This window comes from Zymoseptoria tritici, chromosome 6 (genome assembly GCF_000219625.1).
Source record: "Zymoseptoria tritici IPO323 chromosome 6, whole genome shotgun sequence".
Classification (NCBI taxonomy): Eukaryota; Fungi; Ascomycota; class Dothideomycetes; order Mycosphaerellales; family Mycosphaerellaceae; genus Zymoseptoria; species Zymoseptoria tritici.
Window position 1 is genome coordinate 357108 of NC_018213.1, and position 27987 is coordinate 385094.

General features: G+C 54.4%; 8 protein-coding genes across 8 annotated transcripts; 4 read left to right on the forward strand and 4 right to left on the reverse strand.

Moving 5' to 3' along the window:
* Window positions 1-5241: 5241 nt before the first annotated feature.
* Window positions 5242-5580, forward strand: MYCGRDRAFT_43323 (uncharacterized protein; the record flags this gene model as incomplete). The annotated part of the gene is made up of 1 exon (XM_003851311.1): window positions 5242-5580. A coding segment is annotated over one exon (339 nt), but the record flags the coding sequence as incomplete, so codon positions are not given.
* A 2300-nt stretch (window positions 5581-7880) lies between these two features.
* MYCGRDRAFT_104730 (uncharacterized protein) lies at window positions 7881-9117 on the reverse strand (the record flags this gene model as incomplete). The annotated part of the gene is made up of 2 exons (XM_003851914.1): window positions 7881-8576; window positions 8667-9117. 2 exons carry the CDS (start codon window positions 9005-9007, stop codon window positions 8297-8299), a joined length of 621 nt encoding a protein of 206 aa, XP_003851962.1.
* A 4337-nt stretch (window positions 9118-13454) lies between these two features.
* Window positions 13455-15557, forward strand: MYCGRDRAFT_109731 (uncharacterized protein; the record flags this gene model as incomplete). The annotated part of the gene is made up of 4 exons (XM_003851312.1): window positions 13455-13491; window positions 13543-13784; window positions 13960-15003; window positions 15086-15557. 4 exons carry the CDS (start codon window positions 13455-13457, stop codon window positions 15437-15439), a joined length of 1677 nt encoding a protein of 558 aa, XP_003851360.1.
* A 7-nt stretch (window positions 15558-15564) lies between these two features.
* MYCGRDRAFT_93679 (uncharacterized protein) lies at window positions 15565-16041 on the reverse strand (the record flags this gene model as incomplete). The annotated part of the gene is made up of 1 exon (XM_003851913.1): window positions 15565-16041. The coding sequence occupies one exon, from the start codon at window positions 16039-16041 to the stop codon at window positions 15565-15567; it is 477 nt and encodes a 158-aa protein (XP_003851961.1).
* Window positions 16042-16273: 232 nt separating this feature from the next.
* On the forward strand, window positions 16274-18387 carry MYCGRDRAFT_43643 (uncharacterized protein; the record flags this gene model as incomplete). The annotated part of the gene is made up of 2 exons (XM_003851313.1): window positions 16274-17941; window positions 18001-18387. The coding sequence occupies 2 exons, from the start codon at window positions 16274-16276 to the stop codon at window positions 18385-18387; spliced, it is 2055 nt and encodes a 684-aa protein (XP_003851361.1).
* Window positions 18388-18996: 609 nt separating this feature from the next.
* On the forward strand, window positions 18997-20476 carry MYCGRDRAFT_100409 (uncharacterized protein; the record flags this gene model as incomplete). Its single annotated transcript, XM_003851314.1, has 4 exons — window positions 18997-19115; window positions 19168-19255; window positions 19349-19810; window positions 19865-20476. 4 exons carry the CDS (start codon window positions 19003-19005, stop codon window positions 20474-20476), a joined length of 1275 nt encoding a protein of 424 aa, XP_003851362.1.
* A 210-nt stretch (window positions 20477-20686) lies between these two features.
* Window positions 20687-21395, reverse strand: MYCGRDRAFT_44318 (uncharacterized protein; the record flags this gene model as incomplete). The annotated part of the gene is made up of 2 exons (XM_003851912.1): window positions 20687-21239; window positions 21295-21395. 2 exons carry the CDS (start codon window positions 21393-21395, stop codon window positions 20687-20689), a joined length of 654 nt encoding a protein of 217 aa, XP_003851960.1.
* Window positions 21396-23028: 1633 nt separating this feature from the next.
* On the reverse strand, window positions 23029-27124 carry MYCGRDRAFT_109733 (uncharacterized protein; the record flags this gene model as incomplete). The annotated part of the gene is made up of 2 exons (XM_003851911.1): window positions 23029-23930; window positions 23980-27124. 2 exons carry the CDS (start codon window positions 27122-27124, stop codon window positions 23029-23031), a joined length of 4047 nt encoding a protein of 1348 aa, XP_003851959.1.
* Window positions 27125-27987: the final 863 nt, after the last annotated feature.

The window sequence follows — 27987 nt, forward strand, 5'->3', positions numbered from 1 at the left end:
GAAGGACGGCAGGTGTGATTAGGGCATTGAAAACATTTAGGAAAGACTTCGGCATGCAAGACGTTGTCAAGCGGAGCTGTGATATGGGCGAATTCCTTTTTACAAAGACAGAACGGAAACGAAACAGACGTTGCCAGTTGTCGAATGGACCGAACTTGGGATGTCCGCATGGGCACGTGTATTCCATCAGGGCTGGATCTGCAAAGAGTTGAGTGGAGTGGATCGAAGGAGGTGTCACATTCCAATCGCGTTCTCCAGACTCTATATGCAAGGAGTCTTCACCGCGCCCCTGACAACAGTGCTTGAGTGGCGAAATCCACGCGCGACTTCACAGTTTCGTCGCAGCCTCTACGGCGTGATTAACGAAGGATACACGCGGAGGCTCAGGATTCGAAGGACCGCAGAAACATGATGTACTTCACCGATGGAAGGTTATGTTCTTGCAAAGCGTTGCGAAGTATGTCCCGCGATGTCGCGTTGTTGGGCCACGCAATCTCTCCAGAAATGTTAGGAATGTGAGCTCATTGCATCTTGGGATATAGGCCGTCCACTCCTGATCCGCCTTCTTCACGACTCCCATCGTGCCGACTCAGCAATCATGAAGTTGTTATTTCTGGCCCTTGTTGCTTCGTCTCTGGCTCAGCGATCCACTGGTGAGTACTGTTTTCCCTCGCCTTACACGGCACTGCTAACATACTCTTCTAGTGGTCCAGGTCGTCACAGTCGTTGTCAGCAAGTGTTGCGATACCACGGTTGGAGAACCTTCGAGTAAGCCTTCGACGCACTGCAAAGGACATGGCCAACACATGAGCTGCAGAAGCTAATGCATCGCAGCGATATTCCCAATCAACAGTCCTACTCCTGCGCCTTCAAACTATGTCACAAGCTATCGGCCGTATACCCGTGCATCCATCATCACAGACACAATCACAGTGACGACGATATCCCCAAGTGGCACTGTCAGCGGCACGGTCATTCTCGAATCACCGCCGAGCTACGTCACGAGCTATGAGGAATACACAGGCACTGCGGTCTTGACCGCGTCGGCTACCACTCGAACGGTCATACCGCCGAGTGGAACGGTCAGCGGCACAATCATCGTTGGAACTCCGAGGGAACGATATGTCACCACCACTCGAGCATATACAGGAACTTCTCCCATCACAGCACCCACGCCGGTGACAACCATACCGCCGAACGGCAACATTCCCGGCACTGTAATCGTCGAAGACAATGTCTACTATGTCACAAGCTACACAGGCTACTCTGGATCGTCAGTCTTGACTGCGCCAATCACGTTGACCACAATTCCCCCAAGCGATACCGTCAGCGGAACGGTCATCATTGCAACACCAGTTAGCAACTTCGTATCGACTCCGGCACCGACGGCGTCTTACTTCGTGACCAGCTACGAGGAATACTCTGGCACCGAGGCAGTTACTGGCGATGTCACGCGAACGACCGTCCCCGCGAGTGGGACAACTCCAGGCACCGGTAAGATCATTGAGTTTCTCCTATCTTGCAATCGCTGATGAATTATCATAGTCATCATCGCCACCTTGCCCAATCGCTACGTCACCAGAACGGATCGCTACACGGGCGCCAGCGTTATCACTATGCGAGTAACTGTGACCACCATTCCTCCTCGAGGCACTAATCCGGGTACATACGTCGTTGAGATTCCCGACTCGACGTCCTTTGCGGAACCGCCTGGTTATTCCACCACCACCGTTCTGTACACCGGAGCGGCTACCATCACTGGTCCTGTGACTACCACCGTCCGCACTGCGAGCGGTACCTCTTTCGGGTATGTTGAGATTCAGACGCCTGGAACTTTTGTCACAACGACGATACTGTACACACGAAGCTCCACAATTACAGGTCCAATCACTACGACTGTCTCTCCAAGTGGTACCGTTCCTGGCACTGTCATAGTCGAGACGCCAGCATCCATCACGCCGAATACAAACTATGTGACGCGGACGACGTTGTACACTGGAGCGGAAACAATTACCGGCCCTCGGACTACGACCATCACACAGCCAAGCGGCACAAACGCAGGCACCATTGAGATTCAGACTCTAGCATCCGTGACGCCAAACTCAGGCTATGCTACTTCGACAAGCTACGCTTCCACCGCATTTCCTGGAACCAGCACGTATTCGAGCGTGCCGCCGAGTGGTACTGTTCCTGGCACGATCTACATCATCCTGCCAGCGACGTACACAACAACCACACGATACATCACAAATCCGGGCCCGAGCGAGACTGCGGCCACCACTTATACCTCTGTGTTTTTCACGGGCGGAACTGTGCCCGGTACGGTGAATGTTGACATTCCTGGCTCCTACGTCACGGCGACAAGCTACTACGATAATTCAGTGGCTTCCACGACCACTATTGCACAATATACTGGCGGCACTGCTCCGGGAACCGTGGTGGTGAACAACGTATGCTCGCGAGTCCAATTTAGAAAAAGGAGATCAGCTGACTTGATTACAGCCTCGATTCTACTCAACGGCCACTAGCTACTGGTCTCAGCCTGTTGCATCGACAACGACCGTTCGGACGTTCGGCGGGGGCAGTTCGACAGGCTACGTCGTTGTGAATCAACCAATCTTGTAAGTCCTCCAAAGGGAACCTCCACTCTCGAACTCAAACTCCCCACTCCATGCGACTGAGGTACAAGTCATGGAGTGCAATCTGAGCGGTACGACGGAGGCATATCCTCTGCCCTACTGCGACGTTCGAAACAATATATCCAAGGGTGAAGGATCTGCACGAGCTTGTTTGCAGGGCGATTCCAAACCTCAGTCTGCGATCGTACCTATGTCTCTGATCTGAGCTACCGCTAACTCTTCTACCCTTTGCAAATAGGTACACCACACAGACTACCTATTACAGTTCGGCTGTGCCATCCACGACGACATTGGCGACATTTTCAGGCGGCACATCGCCGGGCTTGGTTCAGGTCTATGAGCCCATCGGTTACGAGACAAGGACATCTTATTACTCTGGCACCGTTACATCCACAACCACGGTCAACACGTTCACAGGCGGCACTTCTTCGGGCCTCGTGGTGATTGACCAGCCGATTCTCTATATTACTCGTATGTCGAATCCGACCGTGATTCGAAATGTCCCAAGGCTTGCGCTGACGATCCACATAGAAACATCCTACGTTACCTCAATCACCGCAGCGACTACTACAACGGTCAACTCGTATTCGGGAGGGACTTCCGCTGGCCTTCTGGTGATCAATCAGCCAGTCCTCTTTACTACCACAACCACGCCAACTACGACGACCACAACTACTCCTACCACGGTATGCTGTCAAGACTCTACGCTAAGCGACGCTTGCTGACCGAATGATCATCACTACAGACTACTACTACCACGCCATTCCCTACTACCACTACAACGGTACGAAGCGCTTCGTTTTGTCTCGAGGGATGTACACTGATTACTATAGACTACAACACCGTTCCCCACCACAACTACCCGCACGACAACTACTTCTACTACCACAACCACGCCAACCACGACTACCACTTCTACGACAACTACTTCGACAACTACTTCGACAACTACTTCGACAACTACTTCGACAACTACTTCGACAACTACTTCGACAACCACGAGTTCGTCAATCACACCCCTTTACGAGACAAGGACGTCGTACATTTCTACGTCTGGAACTTCCACGACGACAGTGAACTCGTATCTGGGCGGCACTTCTTCTGGTCTCGTCATTGTCAATGCGCCCATCCTGTACGCAACACGAACAAGTGAGTGAACAAAACGGCAGGAAGCCTTCGAACCTCTTGCCATCAGCTCCCTTGGCAACTCGATGCCTAATGTGTCCAAACTTGCCTGAAATTTCGCTAATAACTCTTCTCTTCGCATTTAGGCTCCGTTACCAGAACAGGAACCACAACCACAACCGTTCAGACGTACGGCGGTGGCACTTCTGCAGGCCTCGTCGTGGTCAACGTTCCGCTCCCGATCCAGACTCTCCCTTGCTCCCTGGGCGGGTACTTTGTGCAGGGCAGAACATTCTCTGCATTCGACCTCTCCAGTGGAGTCTACACCGCCCTCGGAACGATCGACGCTGGCGGCAACAACGTCAATGCGATTGGCTTCAACGCGCTGGACGGTTTCGTGTATGGAGTTTCTCGCGGAGCCAATCCCAACGCAGTCTATCGCATTGGGACCGGCGGTCAGTCCGAAGTGCTCCTCACTTTGCCGGCTGGACAGGACTACTACATGGGAGACATTGACGAGAGTGGACAGTACTGGATTGGTGGTGGGCCTCCCTCCACTGGTGGGGGTTCCATCTACACAGTGGTCGATCTCAATCCGACTTCTGCGACTTATGGGTACGTCCAACGCCGGATCAAGTAGCATGGACTTCCGCTGACACACAATAGACAAGTCGTTCGCCAAGGTCAAGCCCTCAACACGATCCCCAACATGACCACAACTATTCAAGACTGGGCGTTCGTCTCTGGTAGACCGGGCCTTCTCTACGCTCTCTACGTCATCCCGGACCGCGACAATCCATCTACAGTCATGCAACGCTTCAACACAACGAGGAACCCGCCCGCATGGCAAGCCATCGCAAGTTGGGGCTCGCTCGTGAACCCTCGAAATGCCGTCTTCGGTGCCCTTTACTCCGCCCGCGATGGTTACCTCTATGGTACCGAAGCCACGACTGGACGATCCTGGAGACTCGGTCTCGACGCTCCTTACAACTCCACCCTGATATCCACCGGTCCGACCTTTGACTCGGCCCTCTCTGATGGCGCTCGCTGCAAGAGCAATACCGAACCGATCCTGGCTCCGCTACCCTGCAGTCGTCTCGGCTACCTGGTACAACGCGATCAGATCTACACCGTCGACCTTCGAACCTCCGAGACCCTCAACTACACGAGGCTCAACACCACGGTCAACGCATTGGCGTACAATCCCCTCGACTTCTACCTCTACGGCTTCAGCACGGTCGGCAGGATCGTCCGTATCACCGAGTCGGGCGCCACTCAATATATCCAGGGCGGTGTCAGATCATTCTGGCTCATCGGCGACATCGACACCGACGGCCAGTATTGGAACCAGCAGATCAACGCGGACAATACTTTCCCAATCCCACAATGGCAGCAGGTCAATCTCAATCCCAACATTCCAGCGACCTATGGACAGCGCGTGGCCACGGGCGTTAGCTACGGCTGCATCTACCGCTTCGCCGACTGGTCGTTCGTTCCGGGAGGTGGTCGAAACCTCTACGCCATCGGTATGGATCAAGAAGACGACGTGAGTCCGTACATTGTGTCGTGGTCGATGGATACGCACAATTGTACCACGGTGGGTAGGGTGCAGGGCTTGACGCTTCCCAACCAGAGCAACTTTGGTGCAACTTACGCTTCGGCCGCGGGCGACTTGTATGGAACGGAGGACCTCAGTGGGAGGATCTACAGGTTCAACATTCGGAGCCCGAACAATTGGACCTTGATGGCGACTGGGCCGGCTAATACCAACAACGATGGCGCGAGGTGCATTTTGAACACGGAGCCGGTGTATTGAGGTGGGTGAGGGGGAGGACGGGTGGTGTGGAAGAGAGTATGTGAGGAGGGGTAATATTCTACGAGCATTGGATTAATGATCGGTATGCAGTTACGAGTTGATTTTGCATTCATGGAGCTCAGCAGAATACATGACATACAAGGCCTTCGACCCGCTCTCTTCGCCATCTTCCACGAGGGGATGAAATGTGAGGTCCATCCGTCTTCTCCGAGTAGTCGATTTGCACATGTGTTCGTGTTCGTACAGACCTGACATCATCTTCTTACCGTCCACCGCTCGTAGCATAGACCAGAGCATTCACCGGATCGACAGCTGCACCTGATTTCTCCTTGCCGGTCCTTTGCCCAGTGCACCATCACCCTTATTCTGGACCATCGATCAAGCCCATCGACCACACTCATTCCAATCAATGACAGCTCCGATACTACCGATACTGCCTCCAAGAAGGGCGAGGGCCTAGTCAGCGCTCGCTGTCCACTCAGTCGGCGCCAAAATCGTGGCACCTTGGATCTCGCTTCCATCACAACTGCCCGATTCGATCCCGAAACGAGCGGTATGTATGCGGCGAACCTGGAGAGACTCACGCCGATGCTTGATTTTGAAAGTCCCTCACGAAGTCCGGTATCGCGACTGCATGTTTCGCAATGGCACGCACCAGAAGACGAGCAACCAGTGGATCCGACTCGGCCAATGCGAAAGGCGGTAGTCCCATGTCTATCGGCAAAAGTTGTATGGCAAGGCCTGCAATTCTCACGCTCTCAATGCTGTTCGGCTGCGATTGCGACGAGCATTCCCCGCTCCTTCCTCCTTCCGCTCGTTGCGAAAGCCGTAGGTAACCTGCCGTCGTTCTTTTAGAAGTAGTCATTCACTCTCGATCGAGAAATTTGCGGTGGAGCAGCATTGGGCGAGCTTCTGCAGGGTGGTCGCAGTCGTGCAGCCGGCAGACGAGAGTAACGTCGGAGAAGAGTATCGACAGCGGAGGCAGCGTGGCGAATACGTCCCGAGCGGCGCTCTGTAGCACTCCCCGTGCATGTGATGGAGGACAGCTCTGCGAATGCCACGGCTCAAGAACCGCAATGTTTCATTAGATCCCGCTGTCCGATCCGTCAGCGCTGCAAACGCTGGAATATTGCAACTCCAGCTGTCCGTCCTGTCGCCTCAGCTGTGCTGTGCTATTCGATGACAGATCACACGACCAACCCCTCGAGTCGGAGGCAAAGTCGACCTCTACACAGCAAAGGAGACCGACTCGAGAGATACACTCCACAACCCTTGTCGTGTCTCCGCAGCGAGCATTCTGGCATCTCCCAAATCGACATCGACGAACCGTCATGGAGAGGCACTCTCACTCTCGACAGCTCGAGAAAGGCGTGGACATGATAGTCGGCGGTGATGATCAAGTGAGATGGATCAGAAGGTGAAGTGGCCCGCAAGTGAAGAAGCAGGCATCCGTCCCATGCTCCTCCTTCCCTTGTCCTGGACCTGGGACCTCAGCACATCCAACCTCACCTCTTGATTGATCACGTCTTTCATTACTGAAGATACCTCCATTCTAGCGTTATTGCCATGCCGTGTATTGAACGAAAGTCTTCTGTTCAGAGCGGCTGCAGATGCAGAGGTGGGTAGCAAATGCGAGGAACGTACCCGTTTTCGTGAAACCTCAGGCACACATCTCCGACACTCGAAGCGACCTACTTTTGATGGATGGTACTGAACGATTGCGAAGATCGATGCACATCATCATCTCCTCTCGCGGCGAGCCAAAATCAATGTCCCTCGTCCACTTTCAAAGCAAAAGCGAAGCGCTGTGAGAGAGCCGACCACCACCCAACGAAGCTCACCCAGGCTCCGCCCTCCACCCTCCATGCTCCATCCTCCATCCTCCCCAATCCACATAACCAAACCCAAGAAGCACAAGAGCAGCGGCAGCCGTTGATTCGACAACGCCAACTCACCGTCCGCGATCGAGTGATGAACAGTCCAACAGTCATGCTGAAACGCGCTGGTCGGTTAGCGGCAGGTTTTTTTGCTTTCAAACTCTAATGGTTGACTCGAATCTAATGGTTGAATGGACTTTTTTAAGTTTTGCACCGGTGGGATGATCGTTATTTTGGGTGGAGATTGCGGTTTGGGGGAAGGAGAGTCGAGGGAAGGAGGAGATGGGAGATAGGAGATGGGAGGAAATGGTGGGAGAATTTTTCCTGATTTGCAGAGGTCGTTGGTCGCTCTCATCATTGCGGAGACGCGGATTCTACACAACAGTCAAGACGGTCATGAGGATGGGAGAGAAAGACAGTAAGTTTTTTCAAAATGTTTTTTTGCATAATCGTCGGTGGCACCGTAAATGCTCCTGTGAGTAATAGTATAAATCCGCTTTCTGTATTCACACCATCCCCTTCTGTTTCAATTCCATTCCCTGTTCTTGTTCAAAAAAATGTGCTGTAATTAATTCTTGGACAAAAAAGTAGCGCAGAGGATGAGAGAAAAGAACGTGCGACCGCCCTGTATTCCGACTCGTACGAGACCAACCTCCACAGACGGAGGTTACTCGCCTCGCCATTCCCCAGTGCCGCCGTCATGGTATTTGTAGGAAAAATATGCCAGCCGTGAAAGTAAAAAATTGTCGTTTTCGCTCTTGGATGAACGCCAGTCCTGTGGTTTTCTGCTATCAAATCATGTGCATGATTGATGAATGAAAATGTGTGGAAAGGTGCGTTTAAAGGGCGGCAACGAGGCCGAAGACGGCGAGGAGACCGGCAGCGCCGACGGAGACGGCGGAGGCAGCACCAGTGTAGGCAACCGGGGTGGTGGCAGCTGGGCCGGCGGGCTTGGTGCCGTTGACGGGCGCAGCTGGGCTGGCTGGAGAAGCCGGGGCCGGAGCATCGGGCTTGCCTGGGTAGGCAGGCGCAGCGGGCGAAGCTGGGGCAGCTGGGTGGGTCTCACCGGCGGCTGGGGGAGCGGCTGGGCCAGCTGGGTGGGTCTCGACGGCAGGCGCACTGTGAAGAGAAGTCAGTAAAGATGAGCATTGAGATGGCGTGGTAGCAAAACACGATGTCATGTACCACGCGGATTTGGTGACCACTGACGTGTAGACTGGCTTGGTGACGGTGCAAGGGCAGTTGGTAATGGTGAGGGTGGTGGCCTCGGTCACGGTGTAGACCTGGCTGGCGTAGGTGAGGGTGGTTGGGCCAGGGCAGTAGGTCTCGTACGAGGAGACGACCTCAGTCGTGTAGACCGGGGCGGAAGAGACGTAAGCCGGGGCGGAAGAGACGTAAGCCGGGGCGGAAGAGGCGTGGGTCGGGGCAGCGGACTCAGTGGCGTTGTACACTGGGGCGGCGCTGTAGACCGGAGGGGCCTCGTAGGCTGGGGGAGCGTAGGCGGCGAAAGCGGTGGCGGCAAGGCCGGCGGCGACGATAGCGTACTGCATTTTGAAGGTGGTTGGGTTGGTTGGGGGTGGTGGTTGGTAGGATTAAAGTGTTGTAGTGGGTGAAGCGATCGTGTGGTTGAACGAGTGAATGCGGTGAAGACCGGTGTGTGTATTTAACGATTGCTGTGGAGGAAAGGAAAGAGAGAGACAGAGGTCGGAGGCTGGAGGTCTTTATGGGAAGATGGCGAGAGTGTGAGACCTGCTGAAATCGATAGGACGGAGCGGTTGGACTCATTCTGAATTTCTGGAGCGCAGTGGGGCTAGTCTCGATGTGTTGACGGCCGGTCGACTCGCGGCGGGTACCTTGCGTTGGCGTCGAATCTTAGAGTTGCCGCCGTTTGATCCACACGACCGACTCGGGCTGAGATGTGCTGGGAGGATTTTTCCCTCTTGGCTGTTGTTGTGTGTTGTGCGTGTGGGTGGCCCGCCCGGAAAGGGGCATTTCATGGACACCTCACATTTCACGGCGTCGCAAGTGGTTCTGATTGGCCGTTGACGAGACTCCGCCTGGATCAATCACATCCCACTCAATCTCCTTTTGCGCTGTGCCATCGAATCCTCCTCTTGGTCGTCTTGGTGTGACTCTGTGGTGCGTGATCCTTGCAAGTACTTGCAGGCTTCAATCTTCCCATTCAGCGGGAGGTATACCGACTGAGAACTCCTCTCCACGCGTCATCTCCTTCTAGTTCTTCCTCTCCAAGACAATGCTGTCCGCGCCAGTCGTCGCCACCGAGTCACCGACGTTGCGATGGAGAGCAACCGTGCCCAGTCGGTAGTGACCGTATTGTGCGCAGCGTAGGATTCGGTGCAAATCTCCTTTTCTGCAGCCGCGTGGCTATTGGCTCCAAGTCGGCAGTAGTGTTGACTCAAGCCTTGAGCGGCGTCGCCATGGCTTCAAAGTCTGCAGCCCAAACCAGACAAACAAGACTTTCTCCCTCGACAGCAACGTCTCGTCGATCTGACCGTGCTCAATTTTGCGTGACGGAGTGGAAGAGCGGGGCGCAATATTTCCACAAGAGGAAGGCAGATGGGGCGGCAGACGAAATGAGAGTGGAGCTTGGTGGCGTAGGTTGTTCTTCACATCGAGAGTGGACGCCTGAGAGTGGAGTGGATAACTTGGAAGTCTGCAAGTCAACGGGCTGACGGGTGAAACGGTGAAACGGGCAGCCCGCACACGTGAGCTTTGGCCTAAGGTAGAACTATTGGTGTTTCGATAGCCGATCCGCCCTGCTATCAGCCGCCAAACTGCCCTTTCATCTCTCTCTCTCTCAACAACGTCGCTGTGATGCGATCATGGATCATGATGCCCCTCAACGCGTCGCGAACTATTGATTGACTTTGATTGTCTCGTATCCAATAATTGCGATGCCCTCAAGCGATCCTTTGAAGTTTCAGCTCACCTCGGTCAATTGCCGCGCTGTCCCTACGAGCCCATGTGACACACCAATGCAGGTACCGCTCCCGCTCCCTCCCACTGCAGGTACAGCTCCACCACCCCTTCTGCGCCTCTCCAAATCCGCACCCACTTCTCCAGTCTCCACCACCATCCGGCCAGACTGCCTCGATCAGGACCTGTCATCTCGCTCCTTCCTGTCCATCGCGTGCAGATTATATTGCGACTATTGACTATCGACTATCGAACTCCTCCACACTTCACCCCTGTCTCATCACCTTTACTATCTCTCAAATCGTGCAACCTCCGATGACTCTCCTATCTCTGCCTCCCATCGTTCAATCCTACCGACCGACCACGGAGCATCGCCGCCGCGCAAGCGATCGTGCAACCTCTCGATTCGATTCGACTTTTCCACACTTTCTCTCCTTCGAATCGCTCAATGATCCCACGAATAGAACAACCTCCACTAGAACTAGTCCCAACCGGCGAACCAGACAGCCGAGACTCCACGCGCAACGGTCGACCACAGAAAATCTTGCCCTTTCGCAAATTCCCGTTGCGACCGGTACCAAGTTCCGCGGCGTTGTCATATCCCTTACTCATCACTCTCCCAGCCTCCTCTGAATCCTGTCTGCTCTCGTACTGCAGAGTTTTTTCCCTTTTTTTTCCTTGGTCCATCACCTGGGCGACATGGCCGATTCACCCACACCGACCACGGATATGCCACTTCGCATGATTATCATCACCAAACAAATAACAACTCCACCTGCACGCACATCATTGTCTCTCTCGTATCTCCTATTCGATCTGCTTCTTCAGCGCAATTTCTCCTGATTGCTTCCACCAAGTTGAACATCCGTTCTTTGCGACGATGATTCATCGGGAGTACCCTCTCCGACATGTCTCATCCGCGTGCCCAATGCCGCCCCGACTACTCTCTCTTGGAAGTTGGTCGTCTCTCTCGGCACGCTTCTTTTCTTCTCAACACTCTTCTCCCCTCTTTGGCTTTTCCGCTACCCGAGACCTCCAGAACCTGCTCGTCGAGCCGGTCTCATTCTGGTATACTATTCTTATCTCTGTGTGCGCGGTTTTGCCGGTGTGTCGTGAGTGGCTGTTGGTGTTGTCGATGATGTGTTTTGTCGGTGATGTTGCCGATGCGACGCTGGTGGGGTGTGGTGCTCGGAGCAGAGATGCGACGCTGGGTATCGCTCTCGGCGGTCGCCACGCCGGCGCAGATTGATCTCATCACAGGCAGGCGACCGATGTGTGAGCTGGTGCAGGGCGCTTTTGCTGCCGTGAGCCTGGCCTTCACGAACTTGGGATCACGACTGGCACGCGACCAGTAGGGTCAAGTTCTGCTCGGCTGGCCTGGGACTGCTTTCGAGATGCACGCACTGATCGCGGCTGCGCGTAGGAACCTCTACCACGATAGAGCAGCGCGGCGCTGTGCAGATGGGCCGATGGTAGTAGGCCCTGCGCTCTACTCGACTGTGCATCTCCGACTTCCACCTACGCTGGGAGTAAAGGTATCGAGAGGCAATAGACGAGTAGACGACATCTTACCCGTCTTCTTTCCTGCTTCGCCATTCATCTGTTGCTACGACGCGGCAAGCAAACGCACAGCAGACCTTCATTAATGATCGTTGTCGCACTACCAGTACCGGTAAGGAAGTGTCGTACCTCTTCGTCTGCTGCTGTCTTTTACATCATCAATCCCATCCATGATCACAGCCATCGTCTACCACATCTCCGTGAAGCTAGCGAAACTCTGCGAAACGACCTACCTTGGACATCAACAACCCAGATAGCACCCCATACTCTACACTCCATATCCTTCCGCCCTCTCCATCTTCCGCAACAATCCCGTACGGTACGGTTCGGTCGTCGCAAGTGCCGGGATCTTCGCCTGCAGCACATGCGCAATGGAGCCTCGTGGTGGGTGGAGCGCGGGGTCACGGGGAGGGGAGAGGTGCTTCCTAGGGCTTGCGTGATGGCGACATGAGAGGTTTAGTTTGACTTCATGTCGAGTTGTGTGTGGTCTTGGGGTATGTGATGAGTATAAGGCGGTTCTGATGAGTTCAATGGATTTAGCTGTGCGGTGATTTGTTGTTTTGTGAGAAAGTGAGGCCTTGATTGTGAACGAGTGGATATTCTGTTCGAGAAGAGGCGCACAGTCGAAAGAACCAGATCACTCCGCCGGTCACTTCACTGGTGCAAAGCTGCATCTTTGGCCTGCTCGCAAAGTACATCGTCTTTGCATGAAGTTGCCAGGCGTCATAGCGAGCGCTGTATCACTAGATCGGAGTATGGCAACTGGCAAGCTTGCGATGAATGCACGTTTCTCGCAAGTGTAGTCTACCTTACACACACACACCACAAAGTCGACCTCGAGCAAACAGGAATGCACACTCGATTCCGTTCGTACACGAACATGCAGGAACAAAGCGCTGGAATAGTATGCCGCTTTCTACCGTTGATACCGACGGTCTCAAATACTCTCGATGAAGACAGAGTCACTGGCATCACCTTCTTGAACAGTAGCAGTCGACAACCCAAACCCTAACCCTAAGACAATCATGTACCATCTGCATCTTTTGTCGCACATCGTTTTGTGCGGTGCTTCACGAGGACAGCAGAGATGTTCCAGATGGCCATCAGTATACCTACCATTCGGCTCGTAAACGCATGACGGGAGCTGAAGTTGCATGGGCAGGAACTCAAGTCCCATCGTCCTTGCCCAAGATATGTTGGCCTTAGGCAGCTCAAAGTGGGACGGACCCCTTTGCCCGGTCTCTCGCGTCCTTCACCTCCGCATCACCTTTGACATCCCCCCGCACGATGTCGAGCAAAGCTCCGACCAAGCTGCAGCTGGCAGCAGACATCCTCGGGCAAGTCGCATGAGGCTGGCCTGACGAGAAGATGCGTGTGAGTCGCTTGGGTTGAGTATCTCTCTGGTTTTCCTATCTCCTTCTGGCTCTACTCACATCCTCCTATCTGCTGCCTTTCCCTTGATTCTCACGACAGCATACCCAAGGGTGGACAACAGCCACAATGCCCGTCTTCCCCAGTCGCCAACAGGACATCCTGCGTACGTCCGGTCCATTTCCTCTCAACAACACGTCCCACTGATATCCACCAGTCCCCCGCGACATCACAACCTGGCAATGGCTCTTCGAAAACCCCACCTACTCTCCCCTCCTCCGCTTTCCCGAATCTCAACTCGGCGGCTTCACCGATGCGCAGACGAAAGAGACGTTGAACTGGAGAGAGGTCAAAGAGACGGCGACGTGGCTTTCGACGGCGTTGGTGAAGAAGTATGGGTTGAAAGAGGGGGAGACGGTGAGCTTGTTTAGTGCGAATACGATTTGGTATCCTGTCGCGGTGAGTCCACTTGATCCACCAGCTGGTGGAAAGGGAGCCGGTCGTTAGTTGAAGACATAATGTGGGTGGACGAGAGCTATGGAATGGCATAAACAGCCTGCAACGGACGGCGCCCACAACGTCCTCAGACCTTGACATCGTGCTTGAAGAAGAAGTGCTGACCTCAGTCTGCCAGATGCACGCCACCCTCCGTGTCGGCGGCCGCGTGTCCGGTGCCTCCCCAGCCTACAACGTCGAGGAAATGACCTACGCCCTGCAAAAAGCCGACGCGAAATTCCTCATGACCCACAAGGATAGCATGGAAGTAGCCATCGAGTCCGCCAAAGCCGCCAAAATCCCCAAGGAGAACATCTTCCTCCTCGAAGGTGAGATGGACGGTTTCAAGAACATCAAGACCCTCATAGAGGAGGGAAAGCAAGCAGGCGAGCCGGTCCCAGTGTGGTCGATACCGTCAGGCAAAACGAATTTCGACATTTGCGGCTTCTTGTCCTTTTCCTCCGGAACCACCGGCCTCCCAAAGGCTGTAATGATCGCACACCAGAACGTAATCGCGCAGTGTCTGCAAATCATGCAAATCACACCCTCGGACCACAAACGTGTGTTGGCCGTACTGCCCTCCTTCCACATCACGGGTCTAGTCCACGTCCTGCATCTCCCACTCTTGATCAACGCCTCCGTCTACTTCCTCCCAGCCTTCACGATGAAAGCCATGCTCGACACAGTGACGGAATACAAGATCCCTGAACTGCTCCTCGTTCCGCCGATCCTCATCCGCATGGTCCGCGATCCCATCGTCGACGAATACGACCTTTCCTTCTTGCGGCGATTCTCCTCCGGCGCGGCACCCCTGAGTGAGGAGATCATTCAACTGCTCAAGAAGAAGTTCCCGCAAACCGGTTTCAAGCAGGGATATGGTATGACTGAGTCTTGTAGCTGTATCACCGCCCATCCGCCTTGGCTGTATGACTTCAAGTACGCGCATAGCGTGGGAACAGTCTGCGCATCGACGACCGTCAAGATTGTTAAGGAGGATGGGACGGAAGCGGACGTTGGGGAGCCGGGAGAGATATGCGCAAAGGGCCCGCAGATCGTTATGGGGTATTTGAATAACGAACAGGCGACCCGAGATACCTTTGACGAGCAAGGCTTCCTGCACACCGGCGACCAGGGCAGCATCGACGAGAATGGCATTATCACCATTCTCGATCGCATCAAAGAGGTAAGAGTAAAGTGCAGCCTGCGAATTCTCCTCTTGGCTTTGTCTGCTGGACTGAACAACCGCTGACCATTGCTTTCGGCAGCTCATCAAAGTGAAAGGTATCGGTGTCGCGCCGGCAGAGCTGGAAGATTGCCTCCTCGGCCACGACAAAGTCGAAGACGTCGCGGTGCTCGGGATCCAGGACGAGTGGGCGGGCGAAGTGCCAAAGGCCTATATCGTGTTGAAGCCTGGCAATGAAGCGAACCAGGACGTGGGCAGGGAGCTATTGAAGTATGTGCGGGACCGCAAGGTGCGGTACAAGGCGGTCAAGGAAGTGGAATTTATCGAGGAGATTCCCAAGAGTGGCTCCGGGAAGATTTTGAGGAGAATTTTGAGGGATCAGGCGAAGAAGGGTGCCACCGGTGTTGTGGTGAGGCAAGAGAGGCCGAAGATCTAGAGTCTTGAGGTCGATGTATGAAGTTCTTACCATTGGACAAGAGACTTGTACCAGCATCTCGCCCTGTTGTATCTCGTTCCACACCAGATGAAGAGAACCTCTGTGATACCTTGTTCTCAACCTCCTCATCCAATCCTCTTCTTTTTCGGCCTCCTCCTAACCCAGACTTCCTCCCCTCTCACCTCAACATCCCACACTCCCAATTTATACCCGCCCCGATCACTCTCCCCCGTGAACAGATCAAACGTCCACCCATGCTTCGGACACGCGATTCCCGCCGACAGCACGATTCCAAAGTCTTCAATGTCATAGATACTGCCATCGGACAGAGGGTACGACTGATGAGGACAGGAATGGTCGATCGCGTGGATCTTGGAGCGGTACCGGAAGATGAGGAGTTGTGGTTCGGGGGCGATTGTGAGGGAGGCGGCTGAGGGTGTCAGGGCAGCGGGTGGAGAGGCTGCGAGAGAGAGGATGAGGCAGGGTGGTGGGCTGGAGGAGTCGGCGGAGGTGAATTTGGTGTCGGAGGTGGGGGTGTTGGAGGTGGAGAGGTCGGGGATTGAGGAGGAGGGGCCGGCGTAGAGCCAGTTGGAGGAATTCATGGAGAGGAGGTGGACGAGATCAGAGCATGGTGAAGGTTGTGAAGATGTGGGAGTCGCGTCTGCTTCTCGGCCTCGGCGAAACGTTCACGCGTTTGGCGGATTCAGCTTCTCATGCCACATCGGCGCCGACCTCTTTGCCTCTCTCTCTTCTCTTCAACTTCGACCATGCCAATCATCAGACTGCTACAGGTCCAGATCGACATGCGATTTGCGAAGCGATCAGCTGCTCACGATGCCGCCTTTGAGGACGGACCGTGATAAGCCCAGGCAAGATCCGGTCTCGTGTCAAGTCTGCCGCCAAAAGAAGCTCAAGTGCGATAGAAAGCTGCCATGCTCGAATTGTCGCAGCCGAAAAGTGACATGCGAGTACCAGAATCGTGAAGGCGATCGGCAGGTGACTGTAGACAACGGTGAGGATGACGGCAGAGATGACCTTCGAGCAGAGAACCGGGCCATGAGAGCCAGGCTCGACAGACTTGAGCAGGTCGTCTTTCAAACATCAGCTCAAACTATTACACCCCTGCTCAATGGCACACCTACCGCCACGCTGCGCGCTGTCACCACACCCGCTGAGCATCGTTCAAGGACGGACGCTACTCGAGCTGATGAAGATTCGCACCTCCTGGAGAGCGTTGGAGCTCATGGCGACGTCGTACTACCTCCATACGCTGCTCGTATCGCGATCCACTTGCAGGACCTGCAGCAGTCGTTGACGCCTCATTTGTGGTCGGAAGTCCGCAACATCAGCATCCCCACCGCCGAGGTCGCATATGTGTTCCTCGATGCATATGCAATTCACCTCGACTCCCTGCAGCATCTCCTCCACATTGAAAGCACGCGCCGGTTGTTTGCTCGCACTTATGACCGGATACGGAGAGGCCAAGAAGTCGACGCAGGAGCGCTATGTCTCATCCTGGCCATCTGTGCCTCTGTCGCCTACTATTACACTGAAGGCTCCTCGAGCGGCAACGAAATCTTCGACAGCGTCGATACGGCGTACAGTTTAGCGGTACACTGGGCTAAGCAGGGCTTGTACGCAATGGAGCAGATACAGATCGCCACCACAAGCGAGCCGACATTGGAAGCCGTCCAAAGTTTGGTCATGCTGGCGTTCGTGTTCTATCATATGGAAGGCTTCACATATCGAGTGAGATGCATGCATCCCCAAGCTCTCCACATGGCTCGATCCCTGGGGATGAACACGATGGATCATGGTGGAGGTCAACCCCAGCCATACGATCAAGACGATGTCATCGACCGCGAGGTTCGTCGAAAGGTATGGTGGCACTTGACGAGCACCGATTGGATCCTGGCGTTCATGGGTGGCTCTCAAGGAGACCCAAGCTATTCAACACGGCCGGAGAACATGAAGGTCAACCTTCCGCGGAACCTCAATCAGCAGGACCTCGAGTCGCAAGATGGTCATTTCACTCGACCCGCGGAGGAGCCCACAGGCATGGCATACTACCTGCAGCGTATCAAGCTCGCAGCCATTTGCCGTGAGGTATTCGAGACGCTGTGGCAACCTATGCGGTTTGGGGATCCGGCCGATTTTGACTACAACATTGTCAGTGTCCTCGATGCGATGTTTGAGAACCAATTGAGCGACCTGCCTCGGTTTATGCGGTTGGACATTCCTGATGCGCAACTGCGAGCCGAGTATGGTGTGCTGTTCACCCCGGCTCTCGACCTTCAACGATTGATTATTCATCTCATGAATCACAGCAGACGCTGCCGCATACACATGCCGTTCCTGATTCGAGCGAAAAACGATCCACGATTTCAGTCATCACGGCGGAAAGGATTGCAGTCTGCCCGAGCGGTGGTGGAGATCCGACGACTGGCCATGTCTGATAAAGAGTCTGGCGTCGCACCCTTGAAGCTGGGCGGCGTACTTCAGGTGAGTAACATCAACAAGACTTGATCATTCCCCGTGCGCTGACTTGACTCTGATAAAAGCACATCTTCTATGCGACCATCGCGCTCGTCATGGATCTCTGCGTCAACCGCGACGACGAAGGCGCAAGCCTAGCCGAAGTCCGAGAGGTCCTCCGCATTGTTGCAAACACCAGGACGTCTTCTCCGATGGCTAGACGTTTCCACGAATCTCTTACCGAGACTTTACGGAAGCACAATGTCGTGCTGCCGGATGTCGCCGCGCCCACGAATAGTGCTTCCGTGAATGGCACAGCGACTCTGCCGCTCGACTATGCTGCCGATGTAGCACCGTCGATCGATCTTGGGGGTGACGAGTTGTGGGAGCAATTTCTCAATACCACGGCACCAGCTTGGAGTGCTCAGGACTGGGATTCGTTGCTCTTCGACATCGATATGCAGTCTATGTGAGTCACATTGAAGGTAGAAGTTACCTCCGCTCTCTTGCTCCAATTACACACACCAAGCCATTGAAGAGGGAGTCGTGCAGTGCACTTTGCGTGGGACCACGGAAGCAGCTACACCTCATGCACTATCTTCGCAGGAAGAATTTGTGCTCGACCCGGGCCTTGGTTAATGGCATGCTTTCGAGTCGACCAGTTGACTTGACTGCACGGCTACGGAGTCGTCTACAGGACTTCTCTGCACGGCTATCGAGCCGTCAATGTGATTTAGCTGTACCGCTGTGAGACCGCCCAAGCGCGTCATCTCTGTGGCTCTCAAGCTGTCCGTCCATCTAGCTATACGGTCTTTGAGTTGATCAGATATGCTACCTCCGACGCCATCTAATGGTCGACATTCTTGAGAACCAGCCGGTCGGGCACTCCACGGAAGGATTCCAAACTTTATCTTTCTACCATTTTCCATACCACACGATTTCCAACTCCGCGCTCTCTCCGGAACGTCTGTCCGGAGGTACGAACGGACGTTCCGTGACATGTGCAGCAAACGGCGATTCCGCGCTGGATACTTAAGAGAGCGTTCCTGCATTACCTTTCCATGTTTTCAACAACCAACATGGCGCAAATGAGCACACCAAACGCCATACGTTCGAGCGAGATGTCTGACCAGTCCGTCACCGAGAAAGGTACCGAAGCACAAGCCGTCGACGAAACGCAGGAGAAATCATCCGAATTGACGTGAGAGCCTCACTGCCTTGGTTGACTCCAAAGTGCTGACGTAGGTTCATAGCTGGCGATCAGGCCTTGCATTGGCTGGCAGCGCATTGGCGTACTTCTGCACAGTGGGCTTCATGAATGCGTACGGTGTCTTTCAACAGGTAAGTCATATGTCCATGATCTTGACTGTCCTCAGGCAGGCTCGACCCTCGCACTTGCCTCCTGGACTGCGATGACCCGCTAAAACACCTCAGTACTACACCGCCCACTACCTTCCCACCTACTCCAACTTCCAAATCTCCTGGATTGGCTCTTTCGCCAACTTCACTCTCTTCGCCGTTGCTCCCTTGGGCGGAATGCTTGCCGACCGCTACGGGCCCACCATTCCCATCCTGATCGGCTCCATCCTACAAGTCGTCGCCATCTTCATGGTGTCGCTCTGTCGCGAGTACTACCAATTCTTCCTCGCGCAGGCTCTCCTCCTTGGTATTGGCATGTCCCTCGTCGCCATCGCGACATCCACTATCGTACCCATGCACTTCAAGAAAACAAGAGGCACGGCTCAAGGCATTTCGATCGGCGGATCCAGTCTCGGCGGTATTATCTGGCCTCTCGCGCTGGACCAGATGTTGAACAAAGATGGAATTTCCTTCGGCTGGACAATGCGGATCATCGGTTTCATCATGATTCCCCTGCTTGCTCTGGTCCTCGTCTTCGTGCGCCCGCCGCCAAAGACCAAGCCTGCGCGCGTCGACACTATCCACGAACAGCAAGACGAGTCCTTGAAGCCCAAGAAGGACTTCTCCGCTCTCCGCCAACCCGCCTTCATATTTTTGTGCGCTGGTCTCGCGCTGGCCTACTTTGGGTTCTTCGCGCCAATCTTCTACATCTCCGTCTACGCCACTCATCTCGGCTTCAGTGAGAACCTCGCCTTTCATCTCGTGTCCATCCTCAACGCAGCCTCTCTCGTCGGACGTATCCTACCAGGTATCCTCGCCGACCACTACCTGGGGCACTTCAATACTCTCACCATCTCCATGGTCTTGTCAGGAGTTGTGGTCTTCTGTTGGACTCAGGCGACTTCCGTGGCGGGACTCATAGTCTGGACAATGGCATATGGATTCGCATCTGGTGCCATTTTAAGCTTGCAGCTAGCTTGTGCGACGGGATTGGTGCCGGACAGCATTAGAGGTGCGGCTATCGGAGCAGCGATGGGCAGTGTGAGTTTGACCGGCTTGTTCGGCGCGCCTATTGCGGGAAAGCTGGTGGAGATGGGCTATGGTAGCCTGTCCGGATTTGCGGGCGCCATGCTGATGGGCGGAGTCGGGATGGTGGGCTTGTCGAGGTTTGCGAAGAACAGGGAGCTTTGGGTCAAGGCGTAAAGAGGGCCACGACGTTGATGATGACCGACGAGGGCGACTCCACTCCAATCTGAGAAACACACACCGTGGCGCGACACACAGTCATAGACAGACGAGCAGCACTTCCAGCAGAAGGACGGTAAAGACTGAGCAAGAGCAGCACAGATGCTCACAGCTCGAGCATACAGCCAAACGATAGCACAACGCAAAGACCCATTCCCTTCACTCCCCTTACTTCATCGGCTCCAGCTCCTTCACCTTCTTCACCACCTTCGCCGGACTTCCCATCGCCACACTCCACGACGGAATACTCTTACTCACAACCGAGCTCGCAGCAATCGTACACCCCTCCCCGATCGTCACGCCCGGCAAAATAACCACATGCCCACCAATCCAGCAATCAGAACCAATAACCACCGGAGCCGTACACTCAATATCCTGCCGTCGAGACTCCACCTCCGTCTCATGCGTCGCCGCGAAGATCGACACATTCGGTCCAATCATCACCCTATCGCCGATAGTAACGAGCCCACAGTCGAGAATCGTGAAGTTGAATCCTGCGTAGAATCTCGAGCCGATGGTCGTGTTGCAGCCGTAGTCGAGGTAGAACGGCGGCTCGATGTAGGCGTCTGGACCGAGGGAGCCGATGATCTGCTTCATGGAGTCGTAGCGTGCGGCGGATAGTTCGTCCATATTGGAGCCGGGAAAGGAGGTATTGTATTCGTGACACCATTTTCGGGCGAGGAAACGGGCGGCGGAGAGGGTTGGGGTGAAGGAGTCGTAGCTGATTGTGGATGAGCTGGGAGTGCTTTCTGGTGATGTTGTTGGAGGAGGCTTACAGCATGCCGCTGATCATTCGTTCGTATTGGTCGCACCAGGGGACATTGCTGAGCTTTCTGGCGGCTGCTAGCTGAGTTTCGTCTTTCTCTTGCTTTGCCATTGCTGAATTGAGGGTCGTATCTTGCTTATTGGATGATTGTAACCGAATGACTCTATGTTGACATATGGAAAGGTTGTTCTGGAGATGAAGCTGGAACGACAAGCCACCGCAACACGCTCAATGCTCTTGTCCAGTCTTGCACGAGAGTAAGATGAGATAGACAAATGCCACAGCTTTTCCGATGATGTTTCGCACAGTTGATGGAAATGCAGAAAGTTGAGTCTGATTGATGTCGGTCAATAGCGGCATGTCTCGATTGAGACATGCCGATTTGAGCCTGAGGCAGGTTCGCACGAGATAACAAGGCACGACTTCTTATAATTATACAGACGATGGGTATTCGAATGCATCCAGCCGAGTGAACCTGCATCGTAAGGACCGGACGATGGGATTTTGTCCTCCAGTTGAGAACGGTGAGCATGTCTTCAGGCTCACAAACGGCGAGTCCGGTCATCTGCTACGAGCTTCCATGTTACCGAGATCTGCACCGTCTAGGAGCCCGACATCACAACGAGCTTGTTGTAAAGCGGACATCAATCTGATCACATAACCTTCCATGTATCAACGACAATGACGAATCATGGCCTGACAGTAGACGACGCCGACCGGCTCTTGGACAAGATCATTGACATCCCTGAGCAGAATCTTGCTTTCGAGCGTTTACGACCAATAACCGACTTCCGAAAAGACGACAGCGAGGCGAGAATATTGTATATATGCCGACGAGTTCAGCCGACGAACGAGGGAGCAAATGATGATAAGAAGAGTCCTGGGAAAGACGAGCTCTTCGTTCTAAAGTGCAAGATCCAGTACGTTGGCACGTCCATCTAGACATGTTGTATACGTCTCACTAACATCCGATCCTACCAGAGCACCTTCCGTCCTGGCCGGCGGCCTCACAGCACCCATTGAAGGACCAAGCGAGTACACGAAAGACGAACTCGAAGCACTGAAAGTCTTCCGCGAGACCAACTCTCCAGGCTTACCGCATCTTGTCGCTACAAAGACAGTTGTGCAAGATGAGCGTGGTCCCATGCCGGGTGGGTATCTGGCCTACGTGGTCATGACTCTAATGCCCGGAAAGGATGTGTTTGACTTGAAGTTTTGGAGCATGTCCGATACGGAGAAGGAGAAGATTCGGGACGAGTTTGTCGTGGCGTTGAAGTATGCTTTCGAGCCTGTCCGATGAGTACATGCTAACGTCATTCTAGGCGAGTGTGGAGGTTGGGTTTCGAACCGTATGATTGTGCTTTGAGGAATATCTTGTGGGATGCGGAGACAGGAACGTTGTACGAGTGGAATGTCTTCTATTTGCAATGTATCGATACGCTGACACTTACTGCTTAGATCACTGGTCGACTTTGAGCATTGGCGGCCGACGACAAAGGATCCGATCAACATGACTGAACGCGAGGAAATGCAAAGATGGGGATTGCTCCATCGACCGCCACCGAGAGAGCATTGGCAGGAATGGGTTTACAACGGCACGTTCTAATGACTGTTGAAGTACGGCAAGAGATACCTGACCGCTGTGCATCCGAGATCCAGTTTCAATTCTGAGCGTATTCTCGATTGGGTATCTATTTAATTCCATTCCGTGTCTCCGAGCGATAACGCCCGATACACATCCACTTCAGAACCCCTTGAAGGGATCAGTACCCATCTCGTCGAACACAAAGCCCGCTCTTCTTTTCTCCACCGTGCTTTGACTCAAATTCCGACTGTGTCTAGTCGTTCTCGGCCCACTGCCCAATGCACCGGGCAAGTTCGGCACATACCTCACACCGTCCCTGACATTTGGATCCACGAACGCCTCCATGCGAACCGTACCGACTGCCTCGAAAAAGTTTGGCTGGTCAGGGCTTGCTGTCGAGGAGTCTCGTCTTGAACCCGCTTTGGAGGAGAAGCTAGGACGGAACGTGGAGCCGCCGCCATTGACGGAGGCGGTGGACGATGGGACAATGGAGGATGTGAAGCTGCGAAGATTGCTGCTGAGCGAAGCCGGGTCGCGGGGGTGTAATGGGTTGGTTTGCGAGCGTTTGCGCTGGTGTCGAGAGGTGGTGATGTAGAGGCGCGGAACGGCGGGAAAGTCGGCACTGCTTTCGCGGGAGGCGTCCATGGAGTTTGTGGAGTCCGGATTGGCGGCCATGTTACTTGGGTGGTGTGGGAGATGATTTAGATCAGGTCTTTTCCCTTTGGCAAGGCGGATTGAGTCGCGGAGAGGTGTGCGGCCAAAGGAGGGAGAGCGGAAGCGATTGACTGAGACACCATCGATGGAGTTGTTGTTGGCTGGGATAGGTGGTGGTGGAGATTTGAACGGTAGGCGGGGAATGCGTGGGTTGCCTTGAGATTGAGAACGAGCGAGGAAGGTGAGTGCTGTCATCCATAGGCTGTGCCGCTCTTCCGTGGTGGCGGTGAACTTGAGCGCTCGCTCCGGGGTGAGGATGAGGATGGAACGGTGGAATGCGGTGGGAAGCTCGGCGACCTTTGGAAGAGAGCTCGTATCGGGCACATCTAACACAGATTGGATGGGGACTGGAATTGGTCAGTGTGGATCAATCCAAGAATTCAGAACGATACTCACGCTTCCGGCCCTTCTTGCCTAGCAATGCCGGACCACTCGCAGGCTGTTTTCCATCCCACATGATTGTCCTCTCATAGGGCGACAACCACACCCAGCGCTTGTGCCTGGTTCCATGCCCAGTGCCATTCATGAACCCATTCTGCTCCGCCGCAGCAGCAAGTCCTGCAGTATCATCGCCAAGCATGATCGACTTCCGCTTTCGAACGTACTTCCACATCCATTCGCCCACCATGGTTCCCGCAATAGCATCCACCAGGTTGTTCTCCTCGGACAGTCTCGGTGCCGTGCTCGTTGAGTTGCTCATCACGGATCCTGTGTCGGGCAACATCGAATTGTGCAGCGGTTTTGGAAGTTCGGGAATAGGGAAATTTGTGTGGTTGGCCGCAAAGTCCCTCGCTTTGGATGGGCTGTCGATGAGCAATGAGTTGATTGGCGTGAGCTCTGGGGACCGCATCCTCCTCCGCGCAGCCTTTTTAGGAGACGAATGAGCGCTCTTGCTCGTCCTGTGCCTGATCACGGCCGCTGACTGGACTTTGCGAAGACTATGCTGTCGACTGTGGTGGGCTGAGCGATACTTTCTCGTTCCGCGGTCTTCGTAATAGCCATAAGATGAAAGTGGGCTCTCGGAACCTTCGCTCTTTGTGTTTCCAATCACTCGAGAGCTTGATCTCGTTGGAATAGGGAAAGGAGGCAGAGGAAGCCCAGTAGGGGCGCTCTTGCTGCTCATCGCAAGACTACCGGCGCTGGTGGTCCTCGCATGGGAGCTCTCTGGCTGTCCATCGTCTTTGGCTGGCAGAGACTGAAGAGTGTGCCTCGCTGCCCGGATGGCTGCTCTGCCGCCGGAAACTGAGGCAGCTGGAGCCCCACCCGCTGATTTTGGCCGTCGCTCAGGCGAAATCTCCTTGTCTTCCGGTACAGCTTTGGGCGGCCCAGAAAGAGCGAATCGTCCTTGAGGTGGCCGGCTTACATGGGCTCCTGCTTCGTCCTCATCGTCGCCCTCGTCCGAGGGAGATCCGTCCGCACCGAGGGAGGCATCTGGCTTATGATCCTGGTTGACTCCGTACTGCGAGGATCGATGCAGCGGGCCATTAGTGGAGGGCTCATTCGTTGCCGGCGATAGCACAGGTCTTGGCAGAGAGAGAGCCTTGAGAGGCTGGCCACGCTGAGCTTTGCCACCTCTGTGCCGCGTCATCGCGATTTCTGGTTCAAAGGGACCTTGAAGAACTGCCGAAGGCTTGGGAAGCACTTGGGCCGAGCCGTAGTTGAGGGCCTTTTCGCGAAGAGAGGTCTCGAGCGCTGATGGAACATTCATCGGATGAGACAGTAGCAGGTGCGGAGCGAGTTTCACAGGACGGCTGTCAACCCTGATTTCCTCCGTTTGCATGCACACATCCTTGTACGACACAGCAAGGTTGGCCTGTGAGGACGCATTCCTCGTCCCCGGTGGTAAAACGTGCGGCCTGGGAGATGACGGCCGCGAAGTGGGAGGGTGGATCGAAATGGAGGGCACGAACATGCTCGGAGACAGGTTCTGCACGTTACTCCAGCGTTTCTCCGGTTGCACGACGTCCGTTTGCGTGGAGGTCGTGCGATATACGGGTGCGACTCTGGTGGTGGAATTCTCTGGCGTCCATTCTCCATCGTTCATGACTGGCGTTTCCGGCGGACTTATCGGTGATGCAGCTACCCGTGTTTGCAGAGTGGAATCGAAGCTGTCCGATGGCCGCACATGTCCGATCAGGGAAAATTGTTCGGGCAGCCGTTTGTCGGACTCGACGATTGGAGAACCTGCTCGAGCAGGAGATGGCGGTGGCGATGGTTGAAAGCCACTGTCCACATAAGCAAATCTTGGTGTGGGCGATGATTGGCATCCCGTATCCTTGTACACCGCGGCGGGCAGTTTTGCGGGTGGTGTGACTGAACGGTCTTCAGGCTGGTACCCGCTGTCAACGTACACCAGTGGCACCATGAGTGGCCGAACAGATGCTGCTGAGGAGATCAGATCTTGCAGCTCATCAGTGTCTGTGCCCTGCGAAATCTGCACCACGCGAAATGGCGCGGACGTCGCATTCCCGTTCCTCAGACTGTCTCGCCATCCATTTGAAAATCTCAGCTTCGAGCTCTGCTCTCTGGACATGGTTCGTCGATGAGTTGCGGCGGACTGCTTGGTGCCAACAGCGTGAATCGATTCTTCCTCCCCATGTTCGGACCCTTCCATATCGAATTCGTCCTCCTCATCGATATCCAGCTCGTCGGCAAGAGACACGCCATTCATATCGACGTTCGACATGGTGCCCATAGATGAAACGGAAACATGCTTCCTGGCGCTCCGTCTGCGCTTTGTCGGAGATGCTGTACGTATACTCGTGGTATCACTGCCAATCCCATCTCCAATACCGCTGTCTTTGAAGGTGCTTCCGTCAGGGAAGAATCCATCCAGTTGCAGTGGCTGAGTTGTGGACTGTATAGTCGCCATTTCGTCCAAGACGGCACGAAGTCGACTCTCGGTCACATGAACCCGTCGTTCTAGCTGACGCCGTTCATTGTCCCAGGATTCCTTCTCGCTCTCCCATATCGAATGGGCGCGAATGGCATCATTGTCTTGTAGCCGCGTCTTCTTCTGTGTGACTTCGAACTTACTCCGAAGTTCATGGAAAGCCGATTTGGCCGTGTCTCTCTCTTTGACCAATCCCTCCACGGCATCGATTGTTCCCTGTTCTAATTGTTGGACCTGCTGCTTCGCTTTGCGAACCTCTTTCGTTGTCTCGGACAACTTGCCGGCTAACTCATCGTTCTCCTCTTTCGACTGTAAAAGGCTAGTCTCCAGATTCTCCACCAAATTGTTCTTCGAGTCGATCTCTCTTCGCAGGTTCAGAATTTCCGAAACCAAAGATGCGTGAAGGGTAGGGGTGAATCGTCGTGGGTCCATACTCGAATATCGTGAGTCGCGTGCTGGCTTTTCGGAAAGATCGATAGAGTCTGTTGAAGGGTGAGGCGGAGGAGTTGTGGATCGATCTTGTCCAGACATAGTTCGGGATGTCCGCTTGGAGCGAACGAAGGCGGATGTCTCAAAGGGAGTGTCGGCCGGCGACGGTAGTCCTTTGGGACCAACATAGGTCGAAAAGTCGCTGAAATAATCCGCCATACTTTCTATAGCAATGCCTTCTGCAATCTATACCACTCGGGAGAGGAGGATCTGACAAGATATCAGCTTGCGGACTCAACGGATGGATGCTGGGCTAAGACAAGCTGCCTTTGCCTGAGTTGCGAAGTACCAGTAGTCGACGACCAGCATCATGAAGTCGGGTAGCAATGTCCCTTCACCCTGTGAGTATGGCTGCCGGTTGAGTGTGGGTAGTAAAGACCGTGGTTGATCGTCAGGTCTAGTTGCTCGTGAAGCATCCGATGTGTCCTAAATCCAGCGATTGATGCAGTGTGAGCCGTTCCTGATAGCAATGGAATGTCAGCGCGAAGGAGTAAGAATTAGAAGAGCAAGCAAAGGCGACCCTGTTGAAGCGTGATGCACGAACTAGCGGAGCAGACGTACCAGGAGGGCGCTGCCTACCGAATCGTGCCCCGTGCAGATGATGGCATTAGACTAGCAAAGTATGATAAGTCATAAGAATGGGCATATAATAAGCATACGACAGCCCGCCTTCAGAAGCAAGATGTAGTATAGGCCAGAAAGATGCTGTTTGAGGACTGCGAAGAGTAAGACGACTCCCTTTGCCAGACCTGGTCGGACAGGTGCAGCAGCTTGCAGGAGGGGGCGGCAAGACAACGTTGTCCGTCAGTCTGCACTCTGACAGGGCACCCATGCCATAAGCTTGACGATCTGTGATTATGCAAGTTTCTGCTGGGGTTTCTCGTGCTCGTGCTCCGTTCCTGAGTTGTTCCGAAATGATTGATTGGTGCGAGTGAGCAATCGGCAGACGAACCGTAGTGGAGGAGGTGATAGGATGCGATCATTGCACTCCCGTGCCATCAGCTCTCTCTTGCACATGTTCG